This window comes from Crotalus tigris, unplaced genomic scaffold, assembly GCF_016545835.1.
Source record: "Crotalus tigris isolate CLP2741 ecotype Arizona unplaced genomic scaffold, ASM1654583v1 scf7180000017639.5415321, whole genome shotgun sequence".
Classification (NCBI taxonomy): Eukaryota; Metazoa; Chordata; class Lepidosauria; order Squamata; family Viperidae; genus Crotalus; species Crotalus tigris.
This window is the reverse complement of record NW_024096532.1, coordinates 3,052,459-3,065,309: the sequence shown is the minus strand read 5'-3', so window position 1 is coordinate 3,065,309 and position 12,851 is coordinate 3,052,459. Positions and strand designations below refer to the sequence as shown.

The following is a 12,851-nucleotide window of genomic DNA, read 5'->3' as shown; positions in this document are numbered from 1 at the left end:
AGGCGCCCCCTCTTTCTGCTTTCGCAAGCGGCGCTCTCCTGGCGTCGGCGAGAGAGGCGTGTGACGAAGGCTCTCCGCGGACTCCCGCCCACGAGGAAAGCCTGAGGTCCTGAGGCTAAGGAGGCGGAGGATGAGCGTGCGCTCTCGGTGGAGGTCTCTCAAGTTCCAGGGGCTCCCAAATTGAGACGCTTTTTTATTTTTGCTTGTTCTTTTTTATGTTTCTTTATGCCTCCTTAGCTTCAGAATACAGGGAGTCCTCGACTTGCAGCAGTTTGCTTGGTGATCAGTTACAGCGGCACTGAGAAAAAGTGACCTATGACCATTTTTCACATTGATGACCATTGCCACATCCTTATGGTCACGCGATTTACATTTGGATGTTTGACAACTGACTTGCATTTATGACGGTCACAGTGTCCCAGGGTCACGTGGTCCTCTTTTGCAACCTTCTGGCAAGTAAATGGGAAATGGGAAGATCTGATTCACTTAACCAACCTGTTATTAATTTAACAACCGCAGCAATTCACTTGACAACTGTGGCAAGAAAAGCCGTAAAATGGAGCAAAACTCACTTAATAAATTTCTCACTTAGTAGCAGAAATGTTGGGCTCTAGGTTGGTTTTCTTCTTGGTTAGTTCCCAACCATTGCTTCTTGTCTTGCCTTCTGGTGCTTTGGAAAATAGATTGATCCCTTTTTTAATCGCAGCCCCTCAAATACTAGAACACTGCTATCATGTTGCTCCTAGTCCTCCTTTTCACTTGACTAGACTTACCCAATTTCTGTAACCGTTATTCATACTGTATGTTTTAGCCTTCAGCCCCCTAATTGTCTTTCTTGCTCTTTTCTGCCCCCTTTCCAGAGTCTCAAAATCTTTTTTATATTGTGGTGACCAAAACTGGATACAGTATTCCAAGCGTAGTCTTACTAAGGTCCACGTACTGGATATTGGGGCACGGAGTCTCAGATATGGGGAGCAGACCCAGGCTGTATACATCCGGGCAAGCATGAATTTTAGATGGCAGGAAAATCGACAACCAATTCCCATCATCTCCAGGCCGGAGGGAGGACCGTGACTGATTCCTGTGTCCAGTATGAGAGTAAGTATTGGAGTTCATCACATTTTGGAAAACCAACTTTATTTTATTATAAATAACTCAAGGGGGAAAACATACCTAATACTCCTTCCTCCTCCTGTTTCCTGCCTCACCACAACCCTGTGAGGTGGGTTGGGCTGAAAGACAGTAACTAGTCCAAAGTCACTCAACTGGTTTTTCAGATTTAAGGCAGAACTAAAACTCACAGCCTCCTAGTTTCTAGCCTGGCAGCTTAACCACTGGACCAAACTAGCTATCTAATATAGGCTTCTTGACTTCCTGGCCAATCCAATATAGGTTTCTTGCTACATGACATCTAGCTTTGCATCTAATACTAAGTACCCAAACTCTAAATTCAGGAACTTGTTCTTATTCGTAGGTTCAGTATTACATATGTGTTTGGGTTTAAATATGTTTGTACATTAAGAAGAAAAGAGAGGTTCTTCCTTCCAGCAACTTTAGTAAAATTGGTGGCCTAGATTTTTAGGTTGAATTGACTCAAACAATCGAACAAAGATGAAAGAGAAATGAAAAAGAAAATCAGGGGTATTTCTGCCTTGCAGTCATCTTGAAAGTTCATTGTATCTTTTCACCAAATGTCAGCTGCTGTTTTTCCTATTTCCCAGATCTTTCCTTTTTCTATTACTTTATTCGTAGTTGCAAATGTATGTGTCTTAATGCTCATATGTAACACAGGATGTAAGGGAGAGTGCCTGCTTTCCCCCCCCCCCGCTAAAAAAGTTTCTCCTTGGAGAAGCATTTTTATTTCTTAATTTCATCCTCTTTTTATTTTGCCTTGCCCTTTTTGCTGTAACAGTTTTGGCTACCAGAATTTAAAAAGAAAAAAGAAGCTGCAGATGTATTTATTCTGTTTTATTGTGCATTATTCCAGGGCTTTCCTTAATAAAAGTGCTTGGTTTTTACTTTTAACATTTCATTTACATTATCTTAGTGTTTTATTTTATTATGTTATGGCTACTGTCAAAAGGCAAAGCAGCTATATAAAATCACCACCTCTAGCATCTAATTCGTGGTGCGTAACCTTTTGCAGAATGGTGCCATCCAAATGCAGAAAGAAAGTTCAGTATTAACAGGTTCAAATAAATCCTGGGTTAGCAGAGGTCAACGAATAATTCAGTAAGCTCTCTAGTCCCAGAATATTGGTAATGAGAGGAAACAGAAAATTGGGTTTGTGTGTGTGTGAAAGGAAAGGAAAGGAAAGGAAGGAAAAAATTGAGGTTCCATGAAAGGGCAATTTCAATATACCTGAAATTATAAACTGAACATACCATATAGCAACATTAGATAGATAGATAGATAGATAGATAGATAGATAGATAGATAGATAGATAGATAATTGATTCAAGGTTCTCCCTGATCTCATTTAGGAGTATAAGGCTAGCATGAAAAAAATGATTAGCCTTAATTCATGCAAATACAAAATATATAATTGAAGGTATAACTTAAGATCTCTTTCCATGTTAGTCACCACCGGATCACCTTTGGCTCAGCAACAAATGGTTGCTTCAGTGACCATCTGAAGTTACGAGATTGCCGAATGATAGATGGTTATGACCGGTTCTCAGAGTTCCAGCCATCCCAACACCCCAGTGGTCGTGGGAGTGCAATCTGGGCACTTGGCCATGGTTCACACTATTGGTTGCAGTGCCCCATGATCACGTGACTGCCATTTCCGACCTTCCCAGCTGTCTTCTCCAGAAAGTAAACGAGAAAGCCAGCAGGGAAGGCTGCAAATCGCTGCAATAAATCTTCCCTATCCACACACCTTCCCCCAGCCCCCCTGTGTTTACATCAGGGCAGCTGCTTGCACACCCCTGTGAAGCCTCCCTGAGCTATCATGCCACACCTCCCTTGCGTACTTGTGCAGCCCCTAGCACACACAGCCCAAACCTGGCAGCAACCACTTACTTGTCTGCCAGACTGCTTACAAGCTACCTCTGACTCGCAAGTAATCACATTTTGGATTTAAAAGGATTGGATTGAAATAAATAAATTAAATATAGGTAGTCCTTGACTTATGACTGTAATTGAGCCTGGAATTACAGTTGTAAGTTATTGCAGTTGTAAGTCAAGCCATCGTATGACAACCGGATTTTTTGATAACTTTTGTGGCGTTCATTAAGCAAATACCACAGTTGTTAAGCGAATAAATTTTCCCCAATGGGCATTTTTGCCAGAAATCAACAACAACAACAACAAAAACATTACAAGTCGTGCCGACATGACTGCAGGACTTGATTGTAAATGGCTGTAAAGGGGAATTGGTTGCAAGCACCCAAAATGTAGTCACATGATTGCACATGTGTAGGTTTCTATGGGGGCATCGTAACTTTGAAAATGGGGCATAAATAGCTTTTGGGAGTCTGTCATAATTTTTAATGGTCATCAAGAGACAGGCTGTAAGTCAAAGACTACCTGTAAATCTAGGCTGCCAAATCTATCAGTGGATGACAGAAAGAAAGAAAGCAGTAGATAATTTAGAAGGACACCAAACTTGAAAGTTTGAATGACTACAACTGTGAAAATAGTTCCAAAATTTTAAAAAAGCAAAAGACTAAAAGAGCTAATATTTAATTTTAAATTTTTGCCTGCTGGATGGAGGACATGAAGGCAAAATGGAAGATGTATTCTCCTTTTGCTGGACATTCAGTAACTCTAGTTATCCCATGTTACGCTCACAACCGGAGTTGGAATTTAGGAAAGATCCATTAACTTTGTTACAGTGCAGGATAGATCCAGTCTTTATTATTATCCTTATTCTCAGTGTTTATATTTGTGATAGGTTAACAGAAAATCATACAAAACAGAATTGAATTTATTTTCAGAGAGAGAAAGAGAGTACCTGTATACAATTGATATGTATAGATGTATATGCTTTACAATGCCTTGGTAAAGCCACACTTGGAATACTGCATCCAGTTTTGGTCACCACAATGTAAAAAAGATGCTGAGACTCTAGAAAGAGTACAGAGAAGAGCAACAAAGATGATTAGGGGACTGGAGGCTAAAACATATAAGGAACGGTTGCTGGAATTGGGTATGTCTAGTTTAACGAAGAGAAGGACGAGGGGGGACATGATAGCAGTGTTCCAATATCTCAGGGGTTGCCACAAAGAAGAGGGGGGTGTCAAGCTATTCTCCAAAGCACCTGAAGGCAGGACAAGAAGCAATGGATGGGAACTAATCAAGGAGAGAAGCAACCTAGTACTGAGGAGAAACTTCCTGACAGTTAGAACAATTAACCAGTGGAACAACCTGCTCCAGAAGCGGTGAATGCTCCAACACTGGAAGTTTTTAAGAAGAGACTGGACAGCCATTTGTCCGAAATGGTATAGGGTTTCCTGCCTGAGCAGGGGGTTGGACTAGATGACCTCCAAGGTCCCTTCCAACTTTACTATTATTATATGTTAACCCCAAACTGGCTAAGTTTCCCAGGAATTGCAGTTTACTCTGTTCCAACTGCATTCTGTTTTCTCTGTCTCTTTTAGCGGCGCCCATTATGAATTCATCCATTGCCCATGGCTGGGAATTTTTAGAGTTATCAACTCAGTGAATACAGAGGGCATCCGTCTGGGAAAGACTGTTTTGTTGTACACCTGTGAAGTATCTGTGGTTTGCATTCCTGTTCCAACATTGCAATTATAAGGAAGAACTGGGTGATCTCTGATCTCTGCCAAAACCAAAACAGCAAGAAAGAAAAGCAAGGAAAAGCATAATTAGTCTCCGCCTGAGATAGCAGTACTTTTCACCTGTGTTGCAAGGTAAAACCAAAGGGAGTTATTACCACAAAACTTTTTTTTTCTCTTTTGCTGGCTAAGAGTAGAGTTCCATTCTGGAACAATAAGACCTCTTCAAGATATTCTGCTTCGATTGTGTGAGAGCGATGTGCTTCAAATGTCTTTTTTCCTTAAGTTTCCATCAAGTCATGTTTGATGCCTGGTAGACCGTTAGACCCTGTTTTTGTTTTTGGCAACTATGCAGAAATGCTGAAATACACCATTTTTTAAATCCTTTAGGTTGATTTTTTTAGTCCTCAAGCTAAAATTTCCTCATGGTGTTCCATACAAGTATTAGTTGCTTAGCCTATCATGGTCAATTAAAGTTAACTACAATTGTTCACCTAGCTGAGCATGCAGTTAATCAAAGTGTTGATCTAAACACCAACTACAACCTACTTACAAGCCAAACGCACCAGGGACAGACTTGGCTCTCATTTTATTATTATAAAATAACTGATCCTCTGTAAAGGTCTTTTCATTGAAGGACATGGACTGTAAACTATCTCCCTATCCAATGCAGGTTGGCAGAGAGGCAGGTTTTTTTTTTTTTTACTTCATCTTCTAAACTAAGACAAAGTGATCGAATCAAGCTGTCATGCCTAAAGGGGGACTGGAACCAGGGGCCCCACCCCACTCTTAGCTCAGTATCCTAACACTAGACCATACTGGATCTCAGCTTGTTTATATACAAGAGATTACATGACATAAACAAAAAGTAAGAGAACTTGCAGCTTTCTCTCTCACACATTTTCTCTCCCTCTCTTCCCCCCCCCCTCCATTTGTGAGCACACCTGATTTCTTGTTAAGGGCAATCCCTCTGTCTACCAAACACATGGACACAAGCACTGCCACCCCCTTAAAAATCAGCATTCATCTCTTCCTTGCAAAAACTCATTACATACAACTGGGTGAGTGCATGCACTCACTTGTGCCCACATCCACGTAAAAGCTTACAGGCATACTAGTATTCCCCTACCAGAACTGGAACCTGCAATCCGCAGCTGAGTACCCTGCTTCCTTCCCATGCTCCTCATCCAGTGCTCCCAAGCTTTGCTAAGCCCTCCCACCCCACAGCCCCACGTCAGAAACCTTTCCCCACTCCCTTTCCCCATCCCAACCCCGCCCCTTCATCCCCACCCCTTCCCCCCTGCCTGGGGAGGAGGCGCTGCCTTTGTTCCGCCAAGGGTTAACCTGGATTGTGTCTGTCACCCAGTTGCCCGGATGCTGATGTAAGGGGAGAGCTCGAGAGATCCCTTCAGATTGCAGTGAGAGGAGGAGAAGGACCAGCCCAGGAGAAGAGCCTCGCCAGGAACATCCTTCATCCACAGCATCATCCTTGGCTGGACCAGCTGAATGATGCTGGTACCCGGGCTGTAGCATTCTTCCTCCTTCTCTACCCTCCCTTTCCTGATGCCGAGAGCATCCCCCTCCCGCTAAACCCAGCAGGATGCCGGCCTCGGTATTGTCCCTATAGGGGGGGACCTGGGGGGGCCTTGCCTCGCCTTGCTGTACCCCTTCCCATCCCACCACCCCCTGTTTCTGATTGTTGCTCAGAAGGGTGACAGACAAAAGCCATGTCCGGTGGCAAAGAAGCAGGTGGGGTCCACCCCTACCAGTCACAGCAGAGCCAGCAACATGCTCAGTATGTGGGGCCCTACCGGCTGGAGAAGACTCTGGGGAAAGGGCAGACCGGTGAGTCTCTGGCAGATTTGGAAGTGGGGTATGGAGAGAGTGCGCCCGTTTCACGGGGTAGGCATGGTGTGACTAGCTCAGCAACTGAGAAAATTGCCTTCATCTTTGCCTCAGATGTATCTAAAGACAGAGGATAATAAAGGAACATCTGGGGTGTTTTGACCAAACAGTCCAGGTTAATTCGACCTGGTAGGAGGAATAAAAAAAAAAATGTGGTGAGGTGGTAGGTGAGTGGAACTGTTGATCCTATGGCAGACTAAAGGTGGGGTTGAGAGGGTGGGGGAGCGTAGGGTTCTGCTGGAAATTCATTTGGGGTTTATGAGGTGAAGGTGTTAAGAGAAGGTTGCGTTCCTACTTTCCTGGAGGGTTTTTTTGGGGGGGAAGGGAAGTAAATGGGAGCTCTGCTTGGGGCAAAAGGCTTTTGGGGAGGTAGATATGGGGTGGGGTGTGGGGGATAGCACTGGAGATGTTGGAGTGCTCTCAGAAGAAAGATAGTGTTAATCTTGTCTGTGCTGGAGTATGCTGGAGTTAGGTGAGCACTAAATGTTTTGCCTGTTCAAGTGTATTTGGCATGCTCATAACCTGCAAGAAATAACACTGTAATAGTTAAAGAGGCATAGGTTTTAAAAAGGCCACAACTATATTACTACTTACCTTGAAGACACAATGTGTACATGGTCGTAGAGAAATGTGTGTTTTGTCTTTGTAAGAGGTGTGTGTGTGTATGTGTGTGTGTTTGGGGGGGGGCACAACCACTTAAACAGAGGGGGGAAGGTAAGCCATGGATTTCATGGCTGGGTCACTTTTAAGTCTGCTTTCCAAGCTGATTTGCCAGGCAATTGGGGCCTGAAGGAGAGAAGGTGTCAGAGGTGCAGCTGATGCTTTAAAAAAAAAAAATACTGCTGCAATGACCAGGCTTGGTTGGGGAGGAAGAAAACCCAAAATGGGGGGGGAGGGAACCCAACGCAAAGATTTAGGCTACAAAAATAATCTCTTAGGGATGGGGACCTAGGCATCCTGATCTGTTTGTTCTCTGTCTCTCTCTGGTGGGGACTCTGGATCTGAGGACTGAAACTAGGGGTGGTGAAGACTGTTATGGAAAGGCCTATATACATTCCTCTCCTCCACCTCCTGCTGCAGCACTCCGTATGAATGGAACAGGGACTAAAAAAAAAAAAAAAACTCTGCAGGGATGCTGATTCGACTGTGCAGTTTATATACAATGGGCTTGGTTACAAGAGTGACCGCTTAAATAAATGCCTGAGAATGGGTTTTATGCAAATCTGTCTTCTATAGCTTCTTGTCTTCTTTCTTGGTCAGGCACTGAAGGGAAGACTGGAGGGGGGGGGGAAATCTATCCATCTCTCTGCAATGATGCAGGAAAACTCAGACCACAGGCCTCTCTCCCGGGGCCTTTAATTTCTGTGTGTCTGTGGGTCGAATGAGCTTTGAGGCTTCAAAAGGTGGCGGTGGGGATTTCTGCAGTAGCAAAAAAAAAAAAAAAAAAAGGAAGTCATCCTGTCTTTAGAAAGAGCCAGGATACATTTGCATATTTGCCAGTGTATATCTGTGTGTGCATGTTTGGGAGTTGTTATCCCCCCCCCCGAATCGTTATAATAAAGATCTGGAGCAGGTGGATAAAAGAAACAGAAGAGGCAGCAGGGAATAAGGAAGGGCCAATTTTGCTGAATAATCATTTCTTGACTGTGGTGGCCGGCAGTTTATACAAAGATGATTCAAGAATATCCCTACGAATGGGCAGAGGGATGGATGTTGTTTTTGGCCTGGAGATGGGAGGGAGAAGAGGTAGAAACCAGGTGGTTTCTGAGAGCCCAGAAACTGGGAAGCAATTGGGGGAATGCAGGAGTAGTAGGGCAAATGGATGCCTCGTCCGGAGAACAGAGAACTTTACATTTATTTTATCCTGATGATATTGGCATGAATTCCCATCCACTTATTTTCTTGTCTTAGGGAGTTGAATGTTCGATAGGGAAGGAGATGGACAGGCAATAAGTGAAGCTCACAAACAAGTGACATGCCCAAGGTCATCAAAGAACTATTGGTAGCAGAGATGCAAATAAATAGTGATAGATACTTTGGCGTCTCCCTGATGACCCTGTTTAGTTTTTATGTTATAATCCCTAGCCAAACTAAACAGGGATGGTCCAGCTGGACCTGTAGTGTATGATGAATGGCTTATCTGTCCGTGCAATGAAGAATCATTCAGATACGGAGAAATTGTCTTGCAAACTTTGCAAAAGAATCTGTGTCTGATATGGGTAGCAAGCATGGCTGGGCTGAAAGAGTTGCTCTAAAATTATGGAACTATTTCAATAGTAACCAGAAACCTCACTTTTTTTTTTTTTTTTTTTGCAATTAGAATCCCTTAAGTAGGTTTGTTGCATGCTGTCTGGGCAGGGATGCAGCTGGTAGCTTGCTGATCTTGGATTTAGGAAATCCATCAGTTATGAAACCGCAATAGATGAGATGCCATGGAAGTCAGTCATCCTTCAGTCCTACTGAAATCAGTGGGAGCCCACATTATTAGTTACTGTTTTATTAACACTTTTTAGTATTTCAGAGAAGGCATAGACCAAGTTACTAGCCTTTGTCATACCCATGCCACATACAGCATTCCTTAGCAAAGATAAGGATTATAGAGTTTGGGCCCATACATGCTAGTGCAAGCAAATCTTAAACTAAACTTACCCTGAACGTGCTTATGTTGTTCTGTGTAAGCTAGGGTCTTTAATTAAAAAAAATACTTTGCAAGTCAACATATTGCCACATCCTCAAGCATGGACTGACAAGACATACATGGGCATGTCGATAATGTGCAAAATGTTCAGTTCTGAATTTCATTAGAATTAAAGCATGAATGATGATACTGGAGCAAAACAAAGCAGATGTGTATTTGGAAAATCTGCTGGCCTTAGGTATATTTGCTAGATGTGATTTTGAAATTGCTCCTCACTCCTACCCACAAACACAACTTCTTTCTTGCTCAGAGTATGTTTCACAGCTACAGTTATTTCCCGTGGATATTTTAAACTACATATATATGTTCATATGCTTTAGAAAAAAATAATGACCAACTTAGATCCCTCTTATTTATAAATTTAGGTTGAAGAGACACTAATAAAGCTAAAAATGAGCTCTAAGTCTTCATGTTTGGAAACTTTTTTTCTTTTTGCCCTAAAAATAGAACATGGAGATTTTTTACCATCCTCAAACTTTTGTTTAAATTTGATAAGATTACTTAAAGATATTTAAATGGGAGTCTACCATATGGGAAAATGGCCAACCTAGTTCACTGATTTACTCTGAGATATATTCTGTATCTAGTAAATACAGCTAAATATCTATGCAGATTTTCAATAATCCAGGTCATGGTTGTCCCAAAGGTGCTTTATAAAAGGAAACTGGACGCATTTGGCTTCTCAGTTCTGACAGAAGCTTCTTGGATGAGAAGTGAAACATTTTCAAGAAAAAAGTTAAGAAAGTTCAGTTACCTTTTAAAAAGCACCTTTGGGACCTACAACTAAATAGTTTTAGTCTCTTAACTCTCATTGTTTAAGAGTTATTCTTTAAAAATATCTATATGGCCACTCATCATAAAATCAGATCCCAGAAGGACTCACAACGATGATATAAAACAATAACAAACAAAGAATAAAATCAAATAAACAAAAAAACCTCAATAAAATTAGTCTTAACTTTTGCGCACCCCCCATCATTGTTTGCAAGAAATATATTGCTTGATGATCTGATTTGTTTTATAGATATATTTATTTGTTAAAGTTTATATCCAATATTCCCTATAGGAACTGAAGGTGGCACACATGGTTCTCCTTTACCTCTTTATTTTTACCTTCACAGTAACACTGTCAAGTTAGCTTAGACTAGGAAGATACCTGGCCCGAGTCAGCCATGAACTTCAGGCTGAGTGGGGGAATTGACCTCTAAGTCCTATGAAGCTTGTTCCATCGTTTTTGATTTACATCCTGCCTTTCAGTGATAAGATCTTCAAGGTGGCATTTATAAGGTCATCCTTTATTCTTTTCCTCACAGCAACAACTGTATAAAGTACACCGTGCTAAGAAAACGTGACTACTGTAGTTTCCAATTGCCCACTGAGTTCACTGGGTGATGGAGGATTTCAGACTCAGCCTCCATGCTCCCAGTCTAATCCTCTTATACTAGTTGAAAGTCTGGTTCTCTCTTGCAAATAACCGCACCAATATTATGTCACAAAATATATCAAGTCATGGAGTACTGCTGTTTCTATCTTTTTTTTTTTATTGTATCTCCTTCTGGCCAACTGCAATCCTTTTTTTTCCCTTCCCTCTTACTGCCTCTTGGAGATGAGATGCTAGCATGTTGTTAGTTTCAGTCAACTGTGTGCATGTTATCCTTCAGGTTTCAACTGCAAACTCCAACTGGAATCTCACAAAGCAGAACAGATGTGCTTATTTTACATGTGTGCGACGGTGTAAATTCTATAGCAGTGGTTCTCAACCTGTGGGTCGGGACCCCATTTGGGGTCAAACGACCATTTCACGGGGTCGCCAAACAACGCAGTCCGCCTTTTTTTCCCCTTTTCCTGAGCTGTGCTACTCCCTTTTATTCTATTGGCTTTTGAAAGCCAATAGAATAGACTCTCTTGAATAGAGTCTAATTCTATTGGCTTTCAAAAGCCAATAGGAATTGTCCAGGCTGTCTCTGCCCTGCTGAGCCCGCCAAAAGTCCCATTCTGCAAACGGTGCTGCACCAGTTGAGTAGTCCTCGACTTACGACCGGTTGAGTAGTCCTCAACTTACGACCGGTTGGGGGTCGCGGCATTAAAAAGGTTGAGAACCACTGTTCTATAGGCTGGAATGGTGCGGTATTGCACAACGGCATTTCACATGCTGTTGCTGCCAGAGGAAACTATGAAAAGTATAGTGGACAGTATGTTTGCAGGAGTGGGAGGCTTGAACACTTCCTGCAGCCACACATAGTTCAATATCGATAAAGAGAATATTTGTTGAAATGAGGGGTCCTTGGATGCTCTCTGAGCTTGATTGTTTTCTTGCAAATGTTTCATTACCCAAACTAGTTAGAAAACAACCAAGCTCAGAGAGCACCAAGGACCCCTCATACCTCAATATATATTGAAGCTCAATTCCCACCATCCAGGAGATACTCCAATACACACAGCTACAAGAATGGGGAAAACTAAAATTATAAAAATGTCTTCAAGCTAACCTCTGATGATCATGAAGACAACCTTGTTATGGGATGGGTTTATCCCTGATTTTTTGTTATGATTGTTTTTACCTCCAAGTGTAGTTTATATCCCTGATATTCCCTATAGTTTCCCATCCAGGTAGTCCAAGCCTGCTTAATTCCAGCAACTTCTGCAGGGACAGGATCTTTATTAGGCCAATGGAAGTTGCATAAAAGGAAGTTGCATGAAAGGAAATCCCTACAAATGTTTGATCCAAGTGCTTCAGTTCATTTGTGGTTGATATTGGAGGCCACTTTATTACCAAATATAGGCTAGATGGGGTGATGGAAAGCCTACAGATACCTAAGTTGGGTTTAGAGTATGCTAAGGTCTCTATCAAAACTTGCTGAGAGGATAAATCCAGAAAATGGTGGTACATTTTGTTTTCCAAGGGATCAATTCCATCTATTAAGTGAAAGTCATTTGATAAAGTCAGTGAAAGTTAGTTCTCACATGGTCAAAAGTAAACTACAGTATTAACACTCCAGACTGTTACTAAAACAAAAAACAGATGGAAACTATATTTCCCACCCCAAGACAATTGCTTCTAGCCCTTTATGTAAAGTGGGTGGGAGAAACAGCACAAGATATTTGATTATAATAAATAAAAGTCATTTACTAGAATCCGTATTATGGCTTCATATCTTTTGATAAATTACGTATCAGAAGTTGTTAAATTTTCGCAAGTTCCCTAGAAATTAAACCTCTGGGCAAAACCAACCCATCTTGGTTAACAAAAATCCAAACAATAATAAGTCTGTAATGATACAGGAAGTAAAACTAACAGATGTTATCAAACAATGAAAAAAATATTTTCCATATAAATGCATGGGCATGAATGCTAAGGCGTCATATGGAAACTCCTGGCTTTTATTTCTTACACTGCAGAACTAAGACACGAAAGTACAAATTTTAAGTATTTATTTGCTTTTCCTTTTCATTTCGTTTGGTTTGGTTTGGTTTGAAAAATCCTGAGAAAAATTTCCTGTACAAAC

General features: G+C 41.7%; 1 protein-coding gene across 2 annotated transcripts in view; it reads left to right on the top strand.

The window, feature by feature from the left end:
- The first annotated feature begins 872 nt into the window (after positions 1–872).
- The window catches only part of BRSK1 (BR serine/threonine kinase 1), a 70,347-nt gene continuing 58,368 nt past the window's right edge, over positions 873–12,851 (top strand). Inside the window, exons 1-3 of one of the 2 annotated variants that reach the window (XM_039335164.1) lie at positions 873–1,098; positions 4,605–4,877; positions 6,109–6,587. In XM_039335164.1, the coding sequence (XP_039191098.1) occupies positions 6,470–6,587 (118 nt within the window). In that variant the 5' untranslated portion in view covers positions 873–1,098; positions 4,605–4,877; positions 6,109–6,469. Of the gene's footprint in view, positions 1,099–4,604; positions 4,878–6,108; positions 6,588–12,851 lie in introns of those variants that run through there. The other variant, XM_039335165.1, reaches the window with a different exon arrangement.